The 17,686-nt window shown below is 53.6% G+C and overlaps 7 protein-coding genes across 7 annotated transcripts; 2 read left to right on the forward strand and 5 right to left on the reverse strand.

The window, feature by feature from the left end:
• Window positions 1-44: 44 nt before the first annotated feature.
• Window positions 45-3,251, reverse strand: P170DRAFT_432985 (transcription factor domain-containing protein). The gene is made up of 6 exons (XM_024848383.1): window positions 2,307-3,251; window positions 2,052-2,260; window positions 1,873-2,005; window positions 1,601-1,825; window positions 1,398-1,553; window positions 45-1,344 (listed from the first exon to the last, which is right to left on the reverse strand). The coding sequence occupies exons 1-6, from the start codon at window positions 3,197-3,199 to the stop codon at window positions 498-500; spliced, it is 2,463 nt and encodes an 820-aa protein (XP_024710752.1). The 5' UTR covers window positions 3,200-3,251; the 3' UTR covers window positions 45-497.
• An 834-nt stretch (window positions 3,252-4,085) lies between these two features.
• P170DRAFT_432986 (lactoylglutathione lyase GLO1) lies at window positions 4,086-5,675 on the reverse strand (the record flags this gene model as incomplete). Its single annotated transcript, XM_024848384.1, has 5 exons — window positions 5,329-5,675; window positions 5,214-5,270; window positions 5,105-5,140; window positions 4,328-5,041; window positions 4,086-4,262 (listed from the first exon to the last, which is right to left on the reverse strand). Exons 2-5 carry the CDS (start codon window positions 5,245-5,247, stop codon window positions 4,087-4,089), a joined length of 960 nt encoding a protein of 319 aa, XP_024710753.1. The 5' UTR covers window positions 5,248-5,270; window positions 5,329-5,675.
• Window positions 5,617-8,394, forward strand: P170DRAFT_452828 (alpha/beta-hydrolase). The gene is made up of 6 exons (XM_024851305.1): window positions 5,617-6,344; window positions 6,396-6,512; window positions 6,568-6,651; window positions 6,703-6,747; window positions 6,803-6,896; window positions 6,956-8,394. The coding sequence occupies exons 1-6, from the start codon at window positions 5,888-5,890 to the stop codon at window positions 8,025-8,027; spliced, it is 1,869 nt and encodes a 622-aa protein (XP_024710754.1). The 5' UTR covers window positions 5,617-5,887; the 3' UTR covers window positions 8,028-8,394.
• A 494-nt stretch (window positions 8,395-8,888) lies between these two features.
• P170DRAFT_506050 (uncharacterized protein) lies at window positions 8,889-9,997 on the forward strand (the record flags this gene model as incomplete). The annotated part of the gene is made up of 2 exons (XM_024854350.1): window positions 8,889-9,274; window positions 9,337-9,997. 2 exons carry the CDS (start codon window positions 8,889-8,891, stop codon window positions 9,995-9,997), a joined length of 1,047 nt encoding a protein of 348 aa, XP_024710755.1.
• Window positions 9,998-10,186: 189 nt separating this feature from the next.
• Window positions 10,187-12,364, reverse strand: P170DRAFT_452829 (PH domain protein). Its single transcript, XM_024851306.1, has 4 exons — window positions 12,134-12,364; window positions 11,938-12,063; window positions 11,786-11,878; window positions 10,187-11,720 (listed from the first exon to the last, which is right to left on the reverse strand). Exons 1-4 carry the CDS (start codon window positions 12,263-12,265, stop codon window positions 10,518-10,520), a joined length of 1,554 nt encoding a protein of 517 aa, XP_024710756.1. The 5' UTR covers window positions 12,266-12,364; the 3' UTR covers window positions 10,187-10,517.
• Window positions 12,360-13,231, reverse strand: P170DRAFT_41405 (uncharacterized protein). Its single transcript, XM_024847003.1, has 2 exons — window positions 12,594-13,231; window positions 12,360-12,422 (listed from the first exon to the last, which is right to left on the reverse strand). The coding sequence occupies exon 1, from the start codon at window positions 13,012-13,014 to the stop codon at window positions 12,625-12,627; it is 390 nt and encodes a 129-aa protein (XP_024710757.1). The 5' UTR covers window positions 13,015-13,231; the 3' UTR covers window positions 12,360-12,422; window positions 12,594-12,624.
• On the reverse strand, window positions 13,012-15,752 carry P170DRAFT_432989 (arrestin family protein). The gene is made up of 5 exons (XM_024848385.1): window positions 15,457-15,752; window positions 15,228-15,371; window positions 14,852-15,170; window positions 14,363-14,791; window positions 13,012-14,307 (listed from the first exon to the last, which is right to left on the reverse strand). Exons 1-5 carry the CDS (start codon window positions 15,516-15,518, stop codon window positions 13,450-13,452), a joined length of 1,812 nt encoding a protein of 603 aa, XP_024710758.1. The 5' UTR covers window positions 15,519-15,752; the 3' UTR covers window positions 13,012-13,449.
• Between the last annotated feature and the right edge of the window lie 1,934 nt (window positions 15,753-17,686).

The following is a 17,686-nucleotide window of genomic DNA, read 5'->3' on the forward strand; positions in this document are numbered from 1 at the left end:
CTATACTCGCCCTACCTGCTGCCGGTTTTTCTGTTAAAAGGTAGACAAAACACAGACATAATGCCCAGGATGCTATCACCCCACGCCCTTTACTGTACAGCCACTGCGTGAAGAAACATAAGCATGCCGCCGGACCCCAACACCCGAAACCATGCCAACGCAACAACCAAGACTCCTAACACAATGCATTCTCTGGATTCCTGCAAGGCTGAAGCGTAATATCAAGAATCTTTCTGTGATGCCTGGCTGACAATATACATGACACAGTGGCCAAGCAGAAGCTGAGAATAGCACCACAGCTACTACTGCCAGGAACGGACTTGCGATCGACGGTCGCTCGTATCCTTTGTAGATCTCTTTCCCTTCCCATTGCTGCGCATCGGTCCGTGCCATTCATTAGTCGAACCGGGTTAGATCGATCGATCAGGTGTCAACGCTTTACTCGAGACAAGTCGAACCCATGAGCCATAAAGGTAATTAATCGATCTCTATTCTAGCTATAAAGAACCACCCCCGAAGCCGTTCCCGTTAGGAGAATCCCACCAAGGCTCAATGTCAGATAAACTAGGTAATGCCGGATCCTCATACGCAGGCCCGCCTAATTGGCCCAGTCCCGGATCGTCAAGCGCGCCCGAGAGCAACTGCAGATCGGAGTTCCGGATCCAGTCGAAATCGCCCGGTTGACAAGCACCCGCCTGCCGAGTGGGATCGAGCGCTGGTGCGGCTCGGAGAGGGTCTGTCTGGCCCGGCAGGGCGCCGGGGACTTGCAGCGAGTTCACCGGCATCGCAAATGGATATGACATGTGTCCGCGCGGCGCTGCAACTCGGGTCTTCTTTCGAGATGTGTTCGCTTCCAGACTGGTCCCTGCGAGTTGCTGCGACGACGGCCGCCGGCTGACTTGTCGCTTCGCACCGGTCCGGCGCATATGGGCTTGCCATCTGCGCTGGAGGCTGACGAGATAGTCTCGCGTGCGTTTGGCGTTCTCGAAGGACTGGCCCAGTTCGTCGAGGGCTCGGAAGCAAAGGTTGAGATATGCGACCATGCCTGCGTTGCTGCTGATACTGTCGCTATTGTTTCTGTTCGAAGGTGTGGAATTGGAGATCGTGACGTAAAGTAGCATTAGAGCCGCGCTGAATATCATGGCCACAACCTGGTTGTTCATGCGGCGGAATGTGTAGTGTTTTTCATAAATGTGAAGAAGTCGTGCAATGGCTGTCGCAGACTCGACGCACATTCGTCGAGCATGATGATAGCCAGGTCCCTGGCGCGGACTGCGCGGCTGGATGTAGCTTTTCGACACCCACGGCCGATGGGTGAAGATGACGATTTGATGGTATTGCATACTGTTTCATTAGTTTACGTCTAAATGTTTTGTAAGCCGGTTCCGTCCACTTACTGTAGCATAAGAAGATGCGGCAATTTAGGGATCGTGTCGTTGTCCAGATCGATGTCGAGGGTAGAGGGAAGATTAGCTTTCCAGGCAAACAGATCATCGGTCACCCGATGGCATAATCTTTGGAGATCGTGCCGACCGATCTCGGAGCAACCATATCTATGCCATATCAGTTCATGCCATCCACTCCATTGCAGGATACTTACAGAATATGGCCAACCGGAGATATTATCTCCCATAGAATAGCGAATTGTCTGCTTATGAGTTCGTTCGGGTTTTTAACCCCATTCTTTGAAGGTTCTAGGTCACCTGGTAGTCCATATGGATACCAAGTGCCTTCCTTCCCTATCCCTAAGCCTGACGCGGGCTTTGGAATGGTGATATCTCCCGCATTCATGCGGAACGGGCGGCCCAGGTAGAAGCCCCAGAAGCTGACAAGGTCAGTGACGGATTGCCAGCCGAGAAATGTTCCACTTACTGATCTGCCGTATAGCTCCCCCAGAACGCGATTCTTCGTACGTCGGCTTCAAAGGCACTAATATCTCCTCTTTCTACGTACGGAGTCATATCGATGTGCAGCCCAAGGTCGAATGCAAGCCTCATGGACATTCCTGGAAATATTAGCCACACGCTCACTTTATTCAAAGTCCATCATACCACTGTAGAGCCAACCACGAGCATCGCGATTCGAGGATCCTTCATGGCAACTCAGAATGACAAGCGCTTGTACCGTGGCGACACACGGCGAGTCCAGCTCTATTTCAAGAAGGGCCTTGGCTCTATCCGCAAAGAACTCCGATAACGATTTGGGAAAAGTGATGAAAGTCGGATGATACCGCGCCTCGAAGGCACTGCCAATAGCGCACCTGGAACATGTCAGCAAAGGCGGATGGATCGAAAGCGTCAGCATACATTGCATTGGTAAGAACCTCCGAGTAAAATGGGGTATCGTCAAGCTCGTTCCGCCACTTCGACCTGGCGATCATGTACATATCCTTATCCACCACGTAAGTGCTCGGATTCTGCCATGTGAAATACAGCTCGACGAGATGATCCTCAAGAGTCTGGTCCACCGCCTGTCCGACGCGCAGATGATTCAAGATATCCTGTCCATCGTGCCGGACAGTGCGCGCGTCCGGACGCTGGCGTTGCTGCGTTGCCGAGACATCCACCAAATTTAGATTCGAAGTGGCGCCATAGAACCGCAAATGGCCATCTCCGGCGATTTTCAACGTGCCGATCCGATTCGAGATCTGCTCGATCACATCCTTTTCGGCCTCGTCCTCCTCCCCACTGTCCGATTCATAGTCCCTGTTGTTCCACGTCTGCCCCAGCAGCACCCCCGGTTGCTGTTGCATATCCTGGGACAAGTGGAAACTGTCGGGGCTGAGACTGTTCTCATGCGAACCACCCGGCGCGCCGTTGATATTCGCATAGATAGTATCGAGGCTCTCGGCCGTAGGAAGAGTAAATCCCCAACTCGGCGGCGGATAGTGATGAGACAAACCAGGATGGGCTGCCAGCGGGTTTATCGTGTCCGGGCTTTTCTCGGCTGCGGGAAGAGATGATTGCGCCGAAGAGAATGCATTCTGCGCCGGGGAGGGAACCCCTGCCACGCTTTCGATCGAGTCCAGCTTTCCATCGAACGTCGACGGTCCGGGTGTGTGTTGAACGGGCGACTGCGCGACGGCCGATTGCGACCGTGCATGCTGCCCACCCTGGAAATCCGTGCGTTTCGCCAACCCTCGAGGAATCTGAAGCGTATCCAACACCCTGTTGATACCCGACTCATCCTCGGGGTTCATCGGAGGTGGCTCTAGCCCGTTATCGTATATAAACTGGCATAGCTGGTCTATTCGGGCGGAAAAAAGCTCTGTCGCCGCGCGCAGTGATACTCTGGAGGACATCGTCAGCCCCTCCTTTCTCCCATCCTTGTAACACAATAACCTTGGGCCGTCTGGGAATTCGCGCAACAATTATCCCAAGAACTCCGCGCCAGGGAGCAGGACTTACTTCCGTTTGTCGTCCCCATGTTGGTATTTGCATTCCTTTCCCTTTCGCTCGCAGTTGTGGCAATGAGGAGTCGCTCCGTCGCACTGGCAAGAAGTCTGTTAGAATTGTATGCGATAGTGGGATTTCTGGTAACATGCGACATACTCGGATCTTACTCTCACGACAAGGGACACAAGCAGTGGTTACATGCTTCCGAGGAGCCTTCTTGGTCTTGGAGTCTGGCTCCATGATTGAAGAGACCGACAAAGTGCGATCGCGGGGAATTTTGAGATTTCGCCCCGACCGTGGAAGAGAAGAACGCGGAGTGGGATTGTTGGGACGGATTCACGGAGCGAGAGCGGAAATAAATATACGGTCAACCGACATCGACGGAGAGGACAATCGACATAATCGTATGCAGTGCGAAAGTGCAGGGAGTTGGCATGGCACAGCAAGTCCAGGTCGAGATGGATGATTCTGGGGAAAAGAAAGCGACGATCGTCTGCGGCAGGCGAACAGCAAACCGCCGGTCACTAATCGAGTCCAGACTGCGGGGGGCTTCCCCACTCGAGGTCCAGCGTACACAGACAGGCACATCAGCACATCAGTACTCTCGTTTCATTCGTCGTTTACACAATACAATGCTCATTCTGCGCAATTATATACTTGATCTCTCATTGATCTCTCGTTGATCTCCCATTTACCAGTTGCTGGTGCGCTTCAGCGCCTCGTTCTGCACCACCTCGACCCAGTAGTTGTCGGGATCCAACACAAAGGCCACATTCCTCATGCGTCCGTCCGTCAAGCGCTTCTTCCAGTTGACGTTGAGCGACTCGAACCGATCGCAGGCGGCGTTGAGGTCATCGACAGACACACCTAGTAACGTCGTTAGCAGCCGCAACTCATCGCAACCGTCCGTCTCAATTGTTTTCCCAACTTACAGATGTGTCCGAATCCCTGGGGCTCGGTGTTGCCGTTGTGGTAAACCTGGCCCTCCTGGTTCTCGGTGCCGTAGTTCCAGGTCAACTCGAGCAGACCCTCCCATTCAGTCACGGGGTTCTTGGCGTTCTCCTGCACCTGCGGGTTGGACTTGGGGTATCCCAAGAAGTACAGGTTGAAGCCAGCCTCCTTGTTCTCGGAGGTTCGCAGCAGGGTCATGCCCATGACCTCCTGGTAGAACTTCAAGCTGCTCTCGGCGGACTTCACGCGGAGCATGGTGTGGTTGAGGCGGTAGTTGCCGGGGTCGGTGGTAGCGCCGACATCCTCGTCATGACGGCGGATGAGCTCGACCCAGTATCCATCGGGGTCCTTCGCAAAAGCAATGTGTCGCATGCGTCCCTCGGTCAGCTTCTTCTGGAAGGGGTACCCGGCATCCTCGATCCTCTTGCAGGCCGACTCGATGTTGTCCACGGAGATGGCAATGTGTCCGAAGCCGCGGTGGGGTTCGGTGTTTCCGTTCACCACGCTGTAGTTGGGGTCGTTCTCGGTGCCGTAGTTGTGGGTGAGTTCCAGCAGGGCGTTGCGGTCCGTGAAGTGCCGGTCACCACCCTGCAAAGAGTTGGGGCCGTTGTAACCGAGGAAGTAGAGGGAGAACTTGGCTTCGGGGAAGTCCAGATGCTGGATCTGGCTGAGTCCCAGGAACTTGTAGAATTCGACTAGAACCGCCAGCGAGATGAGTATGCCAGCCGCCAACCTATAGACGGGAAATGCCAACTCACGGGATTTCTTCGGGTCCTTGACCCGGATCATAGTGTCTTTTTACATGGCACCATCGTCAGCCATCGATCATCAGGCAACCCCGGATTTGCCGGATGGTCGATCACTTACGGTTAAGCTTATACTGGTTGGTATCGGAGGCCATGGTTGCGAGAGTTCGATTGGTTCCTGAAGCAACCTTGTGAGCGCGGATCTCCAATAAGTGGGGATGCAAAGGACAGCCCACCTGGGAAGATCGAAGGGAATCTTGGGCTGGGGACCCTGAGGGAAGATGGACGAAGGGAAGACAAAAAGCGACCGGCGAACATACGGAGGGGAGGACAAGGAGGGGTAACGCGAGAAAAAGTCTTAGTTATGCCGGGTCGGCCTGAGGCTCCCTGAGGTCCCTCCGCCGGTGGGGGACCCGATGACGTTATGCCTGCTCTGGGAAGGCGGTGTCGGCTCGTCCCGATGAAGCTATTCCCGACCACACGAGGCTAGAAGACTGAGAGACTGAGACTAAGAATCCTGCGCGGATCAAGCGCTCCTGCTTTGATCCCCGGTGTTCCGACCTTCAGCCGCCTCGAATTCGGCCACTGGTTTGCGCCCACGGGAACCAGCCGTTGGAAGGAGCGGAACATGGTTTGGGCCCCCACTATCTGACCAGTGGCACGTAGTACAGACGTATGACCCCGGTCTGGTGAATCATTTAAAGGCGCTGGACGTCACCCCTCGCGGTTTCTCCGTGGCAAATTTCTACGATTGCACATTCCATCATTAGACCACAACACTAGGGTCCAAGCATCATGGCAAATACCAGAACTCCCGCCCTGGTGGCTGTGGTGGCCGTGATTCTGGGTATCGTTGGAATATATTTTCAACCCGCGAGGGACTTCCTTGCACAATACGGATTTCATTCTCTCGGGCTGGTTTCTCCTACCCCGATTGTCGTCGATCCTGTCCGGAACATCACATACCTGGGAAGTCAGTCCTCTGGGGTTGAGCATTTCCATGAGATTTTCTACGCAGAGAATCCATCTGGCGAACGCCGCTTTGCGCCACCAGTTCCTGTCAAGCCGACCAAAGGCTCCATCATCGACGCGACACGGCCTGGGGCTTGGTGTCCCCAGGGAACCGGAGATGTGCTTCCATTCACGAGTCAAGTGACCAATATCAGTGAAAATTGCTTGAGTTTGAGGATAGCCCGACCCAGCGGTGTGAGCAAGAATGCCAGGTTACCGGTGGTAGTATGGATCCACGGAGGTAGGAAATCCTTCTTGGGATTAACACCACACTACTAACCAGATCGCCTAGGTGGTCATGCCTTGGGTTCGGGGTCGGATATCTTATATACCCCAGATGGCTTGGTTGAACAAGCTGCGGCAGACAACCAACATTTAATTTACGTTGCAATTAACTATCGCTTTGGCTGTAAATTTCACTGTCCAAATTGGAATGGAAAAGCGCCGTTAACTGACGTGCCCAGTGTTCGGCTTTGCGACAAGCAAAGCAATGATCGAGGCCGGACAGGCGAATGCTGGTCTTCGTGACCAGCGGGCCGCTCTTGAATGTAAGCTCCGATGCCACGATCTCATTGAGCATGTACTAAAGCCTTCCACAGGGGTTCGCGATAACATTGAGGTGTTTGGTGGTGATCCTAGTAAAGGTAGACTTTGGAACGTACCGATCGCCCGGGTCTAGAGCTGATTTACGTGCAAAAGTGACTGTCCTCGGCCAAAGCGTCGGAGCCAGCGACATTGGCCTACATCTAACAGCATTTGACGGGACGCAAGGGGTTCCATTCCAGCAAGCAATGTTAGTTAGCCTCTTCCAGGGAAAGTTAATTCTTTGCTAAGGTCGAAACTTTCTCCAAGAATGATGTCGGGTGGCCCAGGCCTGAATTTCAATAGCAAGCCAGACCTTGTGGCGGAGAACACTGCAGCCATTGCACGGCAAGTGGGATGTGTCGAAGATAGCGACGATCAATCCTTCAAGGTCCTGGAATGCCTCCGGAATGTTCCCTTCGAGACCCTGACCGATCTCTCCGTCGCGGCTTCTCGCGCTGCTCGTCCACCTTTCGGCGAGGGCTTCTTCTACCCAACCATTGACGGCGACTTTATTCGCGATCGGCCATCTCAGCTGATGCGGGCAGGTAAGTTTGTCAAAGGGATCCCAGTGATCGGGTCCTGGGTTACAAATGACGGCGCTTGGTATGCATCGCCTCACACCTCGACGGACGAAGATGTCTTGGCTAGCTTTGGGCGTTGGCTGGTCGGTCTTTCCAATTCAACCAAGCAACGACTGTTGGAGCTCTACCCACGCGAGGATTTTGAGCACATGGTCCGACGAGACTACGACGGCCCGATCTCTACACAATACTACCGCGCTGCGCAAATCAACCGGGATATCTGGTTCACATGCCCGGTCCTGGACTTTACTTGGCAGTACGTCAAAAATGGTGGCGTTGATTCGTCCCAAGTCCGAGTGTACGAGCACAACTCCACCAGGTTCACCCCGGTATTTGAGACGATGGGCGTTCCGATGTGGCGGGTTGCTCACCTGAGTGATATCCCGTACGCACTGAATACCCAGCATCTAGAAGGTGGTGCAGACAATTCGGCCTCGCAGCTTGCCTTGGCTCGGGTTGTGAGTAGGGCCATCACGAATTTCGTCAATACGGGGACCCCGGAGAAGAGTGAGAGTCAGACCGAAACATGGCCTGCGGTCTTTTCCGGGTTAACCAGTGAAGACTTGAGTAGGGAGTCCCCAAGCAGGCTTTCCATTCAGGTGTTTGGCGGGCCGTATGGGACAGTCCCAGTGACTGTGGGCAGGGATACGGATGGGAGTATGGCTGGTGAAGCAGAAGAGGCCATCCAGGCGGCACAATTGTTTCGTAGATGTGAGTTTATTAATAGTGAGCTGGTGCGAGCGGAGACGGGGGTGTGAATGCCGGGTGATAAGACAAGACCTGGATGATGATAGATCTAGGATAGGACAAGATAGGAGAGGAGAGGAGAGGAGAGAGACTAGTGTGCTGAAGGCGGTGGCATTTCTGCCGGACCGTGACATCTTCTCACTTTCCCTCCCCTGCGCTGACTGGATCTCATCTTTCCTCTTGCTTTTTCCCAACCTTCGTCCTTCCCATCGGATCGGCTTCTTGCAGCTTTCTCGGCGCTGGTCGCATTGTCAATTGGCCAAGGTTTGTAGTTTGCTCCCTCCTTGTCCGTTACGTTGGACTCCCCCAACACCCCCGAGGATCATTTAGATCCATCCATGTGCTTTGTTGGCACTTGGAGATGGTCTGCTCGCTGCGCCCCCCATTTGCTTCCGACTATCATTCCTATTTTCCGGTTTCTCCCTTTTGAGTCTCCCCATCTCGTCTTACTTTCTTTTTCCGTCCGGGGCGCGATTGGTCCGGTCCTTCTGGGACTGTGCGTTTCTGTTTCCCCCCCATGGCATCTTTCCCCACGCTCTTGAACGCCATTTGAAGGTTCCTTCTCGTGTGAACCTAACAACTCATTTTCGTGATGGGTGGTTGCGAGACCCTGGGCTCGGGCGAGGAACGAAGGCGCTAGACTGCTTCCCATGTTGGGTTACTCTTCTGCGCCCCGAGGGAAGGAACTGTCTTGTGTATCTCTTGTGCCACCGGTGCCTACAGTTGTACCTCGTGTCGGACATCATATTTGGTTGCTTTGGCCTATATAATTTCTCTCCACTTCCGTCCCGTTTCTTTAGTCCTCCTTGCAGTGTTTTATTCTCCCCCTTCGTTCAGCTCCCTCTCTACATCTCACTTGTTTGCAAATCAAAATGGCTGAATATCAACATCCAGTTCAACCTGGCAGACCGTGCCAACAGAAATCCACTAGTGTTTATGACATTTCGCACTCTCCGTACTGGGCACAGAGCCAGGTTCAATACGCCCAAAACCTTCTAGAGTGTTCGGGTGAACCGATCGAGTACGATTGCGACGATCGAGACTACTGGGACAATTGTTTCTTTTTCCCGGAAGACTGTTCTTGGTCTCCTCCCAAGGACTGGATTGTCGAGCAGCACGACCCCAGATACGATCTCAACCGCGACGACTCTTACGACACCATGATTCCCGGACTACCAGACATCAAGATGCTGGATGCGGAGGCCCTCAGCGACCTGCTGGAGGACAACCTCTCGCCCCCGGAGATCACCTCCATTCTGTATGGCACACTTTGATCGATTCGGGCTTGGCGTCCCTGCTAACGAGACATGTGTGGCACAGAGTATTTGCTACGAACGGTGCCATCTTCGCCTCGGCGTCATCTCTTCCGCTGAGACAATTACGCAACCTGAGCGCGACGTACGGTGCTGCCTACACCTGCTACGCCAAGAATGCTTCAAGCGGGAACCTGACGGGCGTCAACCCTGCTAGTCATCCCTCTTCTTACGTGACAGCCCAGTCCGTATCCTTGGGTGACGTAGGCTCGATTGTCTTCGAGCTCGACGACCTAGTTGCCATCGTCACGCGCATTGCCGACAAGGTTCTCCTTGCTGCCGTCGGGCCGTCCAAGATGAAGCCCGCCGGACCAAGCCACGCTCAAAATGGTCAGGGGGCCACCGGTAATACCAACGGATCTCGACCGGGGACGGAAGGCCCCACGACGGGGAACTTCGCTCCTCCCAACGGTGCATCCCTCCATCACACTCCCACCAACGGCACCCCAAACAGTATTTCCCGCAGCCACAGCGAATCCAACATCCAGAGCGACGCACATCTCGAAACGCAATACGAAATCGACCGCAGCAGCGACCTCGCTCGTCTCTCCAGTCTGAACCTGTCTGCGTCCCCAGCCATCCTGCTCGCACTGGAGTCAAAATCTGCGGCGCTAGGAAGATTCCTCAGCCAGAAGCTGGAGGACCTCGATAGTCCGGAGGACTTCTGATGAGGTCACCATTCTCTTTGGTCGTTCATCGGTACGACATATCTAGAGCACAGTCCTTAAGTGGCTATGATCCGTATGAATCTTCTTTTTTTTTTTTTTTTGAGCGAAATTACGGCGTGTTTTATTCAATACACAAACTTCGTTTCTTCGATCGCGTGTTTCTCCGTGCCGACATGGGTTTGGGTATTTGGTATCAAACTACATCTAGCGTAGTCGAAGACATTAAACAAATAAAGCATGATCCAATTAGGACGCTAAGTAAGAAAGCAACGGCAAGTCTATCGAGTAGTGGAATAAGATAAGTTAAGTTAGGTCAGGTCAGGTTAAGTTAGGTATCTCATGATATCTTTGCTATTCAGGCAAGCGCAGATAAAGAATCAAACACTGAAAAATCAAGACGATTCATATCAACCATAAGGGAAGAGAGAACAGATCATATGTAATAAAAGAAAATAGAAAATCCCTCCAATGACTAGCTTGGATGAGACGGATATAATTATTTGCGCGATGCGATATCGCATCACGCCTTGTCGCCCGCAGGGGCGGCAGAGCCAGCGGTGGAAATAACGCCCTGGGTCTGGGCTGAGCTGCCGGTGTCGGCGCGCGTCATGGGAGGAGTGGAAGAAGGACCCGACTGGGATGCCTGGGGTGAAGTGGCCTGCGGCGATGATGCCTCGCTGTGCTTTTCGGAGTAAGCGGGAGGGTGATTCTCCGCGGTGCCGGCGCCGGCACCGACAGCCGGACTGGCCGGTTGCGAGGCGGCGGTGGGCGAGGCGGCGGCGCTGGTCTGGATGGCGGCCGGGCCCTTAGTGGCGTCCTTGATGATGTTGTACCACTTTTCGGCGTCGCTGGGGGTCGGGGCCTTGAAGTTCAGCTCGGTGTTGGTGTGGAAGGCGTTGCCGACCTTGCCGCTGGAGACATCCTTGCCCTTGACGCTGAACTTGACGCCGTCGATGGCGCCGAGGACGCAGTCCGGCAGGTACAGGGACAGTTCGGGGGTGGGGTCGCGACGGAAGTCATCGTTGTCTTTGAATTCGTGGAGGTAGCGGGCCACAGTCACAACGTAGTAGCCGGTGTTGAAGCCCTTGATAACGGCGCGGGACTTGCGCTCCAGGGATCCTTCGATCAAGGGCTTGGTCGAGTGGTGGTCCTGGTTGGGGAAGGTGATGTTGCTCAGCGACCGGGGCGGAGCATCGGGGTCGACGAGGGTTTGGTGGTTGCTGGTGATGAAGTTGACCCATTCGAAGTCCGGAGGGATCCGTTGGGAGGAACCCAGAATGTCGGAATACATGGTGCGCTGGCGCTCCAATTGGTTGTTCATGAACACGACGAATTGCTCCATGGAGGTCTGGATGGTCTGCACGACGTGGGCCTCAAATTGCTGGAAGTTGTTCTGCACCGCGATGATGTCCTGGCGGTTGTTGTTCTCCTCAATGACCTGCTTGTTGAGGCGGTGGTTGATGCCTCTGCGTAGAAGATAGGGGTCATGGTGCTGGTCGACCTTGTTCTGGGCGGCCGCATCGAAGGTCGCACTTTGCTGGCCAAGAAGCTCAATGTGCTTCTGGGTGATGCCTCTCGCCTTGTCGACGGCCTTTGCGCTCTTGGAGGTGCCCGTCTGCAGCTCCTTGGACTTGTTTTTGATCTCCTTGTGAAGACGTTCCAAGGTCGGGGAGATGGATCCCCGAATGTTTTTCTCGGATTCAAGGTACATGTTCACCATTCCCTAGCAGCGATGCGCATGTCAGCAACTGCTTCAATTCATCCTGAACATATACCGAAGGACCATACCTGAGTATTAGACCGAATATTCTCAAACCAAGACGCCACGCCGCCCGCGCCCTGCGAGAAGTGATGTCCTTCTCTCAGCGGATCGCTCACGGTCTGTCCACCACGTCAGTATCATGTCGGCCCAGCCCGAATAACCCAGAATGCATCCGCACCTTCAAAACCTTCTCATACTCCTTCGACTGGGACTTCTGAGTCTTAGCTGTTACCGCGACGTAGTCTTCGAGGTAGCCACACATGTGCTTCCAGGCCCGGAGACGCTCGAGGAGGAGGTTCGTAGTCTATCGGCGACAGAGTATTAACTATTTTCCCGGCATCTAGACCCTCACGAAAACACGATCGATGACCTACCTCATTGCTATCGGAGCCCGGAATAGCCTCGTCATCACTCATCGAAGCGCGGCGGTCAGGGGCGATGGAACTTCTCATGGTCGACGACCGATGAGGGAGCCTCTGCTCCACGGGACTGCTTGCCGCGGACATTTGGACGGATGGAATGTCACAGGGGTATCGTAGATTGCCAAAAGTAAGGAGAACAAGACAAACAGAAAAACAATTGCAAAATGGAAAGAAAAAAAAAAAGACCGAAGCCTGCAGAGAGCGGGCGCAGTGGAGGCCGGAAGCGCGGAGTCAGACTAGTCTGGACTATCGATCATTACAGTTTGTTCGTTAGTCTCAAACGGCCCTTTTTTCGTTTTCGTTTTCGTCGAAGCGGAGAGGGCGGGGAGTCAAGAGAGAGCAGGATGTGGGCCGGATTGGGAGAGGGGAAGGGGATGGGATTCTTTCTCCGACCTTGACAATGGAGACCTACCGGATCAAGCAAAAAGTCAGGGGAGCCAAATTCAGGACCAGAGGGCCAAATGTCGCGATGAAAAAAGGACGAGGGGAAGAGGAGAAGAAGAGGAAAAAGCGTGGAATGATCGACGGGCGGCTGATGAGGTCACACGCCGGTTGCCCCTCCTTGCATCGCCCAACACAGCGCCATTGTGGCTGTTGCTCCGATGGGCCTGGAACGGTGGTCCGGTGGCTTGAAATCTCCGTGGATCATCTTTGGCGAGAGACTCAAATCTTGAATCGACCAGAGAGAATGCAAGGGGTTCGGCCATGATCTCATCACCCCATTCGGTCCACATCGGATATGATCTCATATGCATCCAGGGGAAGAAACAACTAATAAATAAATAAAAAAAAATTAAAGTAATAGAGATGCATTGAAGAAAGCCATGTGTCATACAGCATCATCATACTCTGAAAGAATGAGTGGAAAAGAGAGGTTGCAGCATTGTATTTGTGCTCACGTCGCTCATGCAAGGAGATGCTGGTGTGATAAAGATACAGATGGTCTGTATATACATAACTCATGCAGACTCAAGGTCGTTCGTCACTTGGTGTCGTTCCAGTCCCATGCCTCAGAAAAGAAAGAAAACAAATAACGTAAAAATCCGTGTCCCAGTTAATCCCAGTCCCGTCTATTAGTGGTGAAAAAACGCCGAATAAAATGAATCCGTGCCTCTAATATGTATGTGCGCGAAGATAAAACATATTCCACATGCCTCCATGCTTCTTTTTCTCTAACTGTCGTGTGCGGTTCGGCGTCCAGCGCCAAGATTCCAATATTATGCGATTGATCTGACGCCGAGGCCAAGGGGGTATCGAGGGAGAATCAGTTAAACTCGGGCTCGCGCCTGCAAGAGCCGCAGACGTCGGTCCTCGTCCTCATGGCTATGGGAACGGGAGTGAACGAGCCCCGGTCGGTGATGAAGCACATCCATGGGAGAATAGTACCCGCTGCCCCGCCCGGGGGAACGCAGATAGGCTTGCTGAGGTGATTGCGGCGGTGGAATGACATAGTCTCCGGCGATCACCGCCTGGTAGTCCGGCAGGTCTGCATCTCGCGGGCGGACGGTGGTCCGGACGGCAGTCGAGTAACTCGGGACGCGGCTGAGGGTTTCGACTTCCGCATATTGAGGGTGGAAAGGCGTGGCCATTCCCGAAGGAAGGGGATCGTGGTCGTGGTCGTGGTCGTGCTCGCCCTCGTCAGAAGGTCGACGAGAGAGGGTGGGACTCGCAGGGCTGTGAGAGTTGGATCCCGAGGAGGGACCGAAATAGTCGGGAGGCACCCCAAGCTGACGGTTCTCGCTTTCGTGGTGATGATCATCGGACGGCGAAGGGTGGTTGTGTCTGATGTTATGAAGAGTCGAAAGACGGCTGTGCAAGGCCGACGCAGAAATATCCGTGTTGGTCAGAGCATTCATCGAGGCCAGGTTTTCGGTGGAAAGGTTGCGGCTCAGAGTGCCGAATGGAGTGCCAGGGCCGCTGCCAGGGCCTGGGGTTCGGTAGCCGGCGGGGTCAAGCTCGCTGTATAATTGATCAAACTGGTGTTCGCCGTACAGTGGCGGTGCCTGTTGGGCGATATCGCTGATCGCTCTCTGCGCCGACTGCGGGGTTTGATCGACCAGATTGTTGTTCTCGTCGATCGCAAGGTTCGGAGAAATGAAGACGGACACGGGAAGTGTGGCTCGCAACTGAGATTTGTTAGCATATTCGCGAGTAGAAAAACAAACATGGCGGATCGCTCACCTCGCTGATGTGTCCGTCAGGGTTGAGCAACTGCACTCGGAATTTCATCTTGTGCCGGATCTTGATGCCCTTCGTGTCGGTGTCTTGCAGGCATCGGGTCAGAGTCTTGGGTAGCTCCAAATGTCGGGTGAATTGGTATCCTTCCGCCGCTTCATCGATGATTTCTAGGCTGCCATCTGGGTCCAGCTCGTGCTCATCCGACAGGATAGTTCTCGTGCTCTTGTAGGTGTTGCGGATGGAGTCGTGGTCCTCGGGGTTGAGCGTGAGATCGTGACTCTCAATCAACTGAGAAACGATCTGGCCGATGCGAAGTCCCTTAAGAAGCGGGATGAGTTTGAAGTCGACCTGAATACTGGTGCCGAAGATGACGGCCTTAGTCGGCGTGCTGATAGAATACTCGATCTTGTTCGGCCACACGTTTTCCACCGACTGTACACGAGCGAGTCAGTAAAGTACACGAGATGATGCCACGGAAAAGGGAAAGCTTACCATGGCGTGGGACAGTTCCAAGGCGCTGGAATCTAACGTCCGGATGATGCGCAGAGGCCGTCGCACCACAATGTCCTTCGCATACTTGCGACCGATCTCCGCCTTGAATCGATATGTGACGTAGGTGTCGTTGAGACCCTCAACACTCTCCGGCATCGACCCCTCCAGGACCAAGTCGAAAGGATACTCGTAGTTGCCGCCCGGGAGAATCTCAGTTTTGCCTTTACCCGGGTCTCTGAAACTGAAGGTCTTCTCGTAAAACACGCGCTCCCTCCATGATTTTCGGCCACCGCCAGCGGAGCTGGAGGGGAGGTGCCAACTAGATTGACCGGATTGTTAGTCGACGACCCCTAATTGCGACAAGTCAAGCACTTACCAGACTCGAGAGATACCGGTCAAGTGCAGCCGGATATGTTTAATCGACAGCGGTTCCGATAGACACAGGATGAGTTTACCGCTCAGGTGAGCACTCGCGGCTTCTTGTTCGCCGCCTCGGAACACGATATAGTCTTCATCGAGCCTGCGGGACACAAAATGACGGGTTAGCGAAAGCCGATAAGGAAAACCGGGTTCCCGGGACCAGATGCGGGCGTTCAGTGACTCACCGAATGTCGAAGTACTTGGCGTAACTCGCACTTCCTCCCCCACCAAAGAAACTGAGGGCCATGACGTTTCAACTAACAGCTGCAGACCAGGGGCAGCTGCCAGAAGATAAGCAATAGACCAGGGTGGAACGCAAAGGGATTGAATGATTGATTGTAAGAGGGAAAGGGAAGAGGAAGGGGGACAAGAGTGGGATTGACTGGAGTAATAAAAACCCAGGAAATCGGATTCCACCCAACGCGCGCCCGAAGAAAAGAAAAAAAAAAAAAAAAAAAAAAAAAAATTCAATTAAAAAAAATCAGAATGACAGATCAGACGGGAAATTCGCAAAACGGAACCTGCCAGTGATCTACCGGTCACTGACCAGATTTGCAGGCAAGCCGGGTCGACCAACGGGTCCCACTCAGAGCATTCGCTGGTGGGGGCTCGCGCAGCCGTTTCCGTCACCGTCTCGAAAATTTGGTCGTTCGGAGGATTTTCTTTTTTTTTTTTTTTTTTTCTGGTAAGAGTGGCGAGAAGCGGATCTCTTGGGCTTTTAGGTTAAGACGATGATGCGATCTTTTGGCCTTGTCTTGACTAAGCCCACTAGTGATAAAGATAGAACAACGCGAGAGAAAGAACGGCGAGGCTTTGGCTTTGTGGTGGAATCGCCGGTCAGCAACTAGGTAATGGATAAGGGGTATCCAATGGCACGAGGGGCCGAGGGAACAAAGGAAAGGAGAGGATCGGGATAAGTAATAGCCATGATGTACTCGGAGGATTGTAGGAATACGCATCCCCTGGAATTGATGATAAGGAGGAAAAGTGAAGCAGAAGCAGAAACGGAAACAAACACAATCAAACACGCGGGACGGTTACGTCACGGGGTCTACTTACTTCTGTCACTGTCAAGGGTTACTGTTTACTCTTGTTCGTGTCAATCTCGTTCGGTTTCAAAGAATCAACAGAGGGAGCATTTCTCTTCTAAATAGTTCCAGCTGTGCCACCCCGAGGGATCGCCCGGTTTTATCTCATCGCCTGAACTCGTAAGATCGACCCCCCGATTCTAGGCGGCAGGCCGGTTTACCCGGTGGGTGATGCTCCATCATCACGAGGGATTGATGGCCTCTGGGAAAATTAATCCCCATCCCCATCAGTCCAGCATTCCTTCTTGGCACGCCATCTGGATGCTTATTCCCCGGTCCGGCCTCTGTGGATTTTCCGGCTGATGATTCTTCCTGTGTCTCCGAAACGAGGGTGACGAACAATCTCGGCTGGTCTATCTTCTGCCTCGGGATCGTCAATGCCGCATGATGTGCGCGATCTTAATGAAGTTAAACGGATAACTAATTCCAGGGACGAATCGAGTTAGACATCCTGCGGAGACAGCCGACAATCTCTCTCGCTCGCGAGTCTCGTCCGTCGTCAGCATGTGCTCGGACAATTAACTCTTCTACAGGGTACATCCTGCCCCTCCGTCTGATCTCGCGACACACTACGTACAGCATGCAGGGCGAGGTTACACAGCAGCGATCAGAGGAAACCTTTCCAAGACGGACACGCCCCACTAGTTGATGATCCTCTATCGGCGCCTGCATTGTCCCCTGGTCATCTCTGAAGGTACCTTTTGTCGACGTGGATGTGGTGTGTCATATGGTGCTGCAGATCTCGTCAGGGAAAGAGGCCGGTGGCATGACATCCTCGGTAGCACCACATACGACCTTATCAGATCCAGTCAGCGCCGCCGAAGATACTGTGAAGAAATAACCGAGACCAGCTGAACATGCGATTCGGGTTCATCAGCTACGTTTGACTCGACATCCTTATTCCCTCATCAACAAACAGGCGGTTGGCATGGAAAGCTCAAGCAAGCTAAGCTCAGCTTTCGGAGGTCGGGGCCCAAAGTGGAGAGCGATGCGAGATGCATGCATTGCAACCAACTCCCAAGACCGGGCCAAGAGCAGCGGAATGGCGTGCTGTCCACGACTCCACTCCGGATAAACCGAGTCTCGGACATGAGAGGGCTGCCATTACTGATCTGATCAGACGACAAACATCCAGATCATGACATATGAAACACTGGATTGGGTTCGAAGGAGCAAGCTTGTCCTGTAGATCGAGGTGCACCGCGTAGCACTTCAACGCGCCGACCAAGACTCGAATAGACCAGTCCTCAGGGGAATGGGAATGGATTGATCGCAGACTATCTCGACCATTGCCAAGACTGCCGGCTCAGTCACCTCCCCTTCTCGG

Source organism: Aspergillus steynii (genome assembly GCF_002849105.1).
Source record: "Aspergillus steynii IBT 23096 chromosome Unknown P170scaffold_1, whole genome shotgun sequence".
NCBI classification, from domain to species: domain Eukaryota; kingdom Fungi; phylum Ascomycota; class Eurotiomycetes; order Eurotiales; family Aspergillaceae; genus Aspergillus; species Aspergillus steynii.

Excerpts from the sequence above, each read along its gene's own strand:
- P170DRAFT_432985 (XM_024848383.1), bottom strand. The coding sequence starts at position 3,199 with ATGAACCCCGAGGATGAGTCGGGTATCAACAGGGTGTTGGATACGCTT. Across the intron at positions 2,006-2,051 it reads TCGTGGTTGGCTCTACAGTG|GAATGTCCATGAGGCTTGCA; the intron begins GTATGATGGACT and ends TAATATTTCCAG. Across the intron at positions 1,554-1,600 it reads TCTCCGGTTGGCCATATTCT|ATATGGTTGCTCCGAGATCG; the intron begins GTAAGTATCCTG and ends GATATGGCATAG.
- P170DRAFT_432989 (XM_024848385.1), bottom strand. The coding sequence starts at position 15,518 with ATGGCCCTCAGTTTCTTTGGTGGGGGAGGAAGTGCGAGTTACGCCAAG. Across the intron at positions 15,372-15,456 it reads GCCAAGTACTTCGACATTCG|GCTCGATGAAGACTATATCG; the intron begins GTGAGTCACTGA and ends TGTGTCCCGCAG. Across the intron at positions 14,792-14,851 it reads TGGAACTGTCCCACGCCATG|TCGGTGGAAAACGTGTGGCC; the intron begins GTAAGCTTTCCC and ends GCTCGTGTACAG.
- P170DRAFT_452829 (XM_024851306.1), bottom strand. The coding sequence starts at position 12,265 with ATGTCCGCGGCAAGCAGTCCCGTGGAGCAGAGGCTCCCTCATCGGTCG. Across the intron at positions 12,064-12,133 it reads CGGGCTCCGATAGCAATGAG|ACTACGAACCTCCTCCTCGA; the intron begins GTAGGTCATCGA and ends TGTCGCCGATAG. Across the intron at positions 11,721-11,785 it reads ATATTCGGTCTAATACTCAG|GGAATGGTGAACATGTACCT; the intron begins GTATGGTCCTTC and ends CATCGCTGCTAG.
- P170DRAFT_452828 (XM_024851305.1), top strand. The coding sequence starts at position 5,888 with ATGGCAAATACCAGAACTCCCGCCCTGGTGGCTGTGGTGGCCGTGATT. Across the intron at positions 6,652-6,702 it reads CCAGCGGGCCGCTCTTGAAT|GGGTTCGCGATAACATTGAG; the intron begins GTAAGCTCCGAT and ends AGCCTTCCACAG. Across the intron at positions 6,748-6,802 it reads TGGTGGTGATCCTAGTAAAG|TGACTGTCCTCGGCCAAAGC; the intron begins GTAGACTTTGGA and ends TACGTGCAAAAG.
- P170DRAFT_41405 (XM_024847003.1), bottom strand. The coding sequence starts at position 13,014 with ATGACACATGGCTTTCTTCAATGCATCTCTATTACTTTAATTTTTTTT.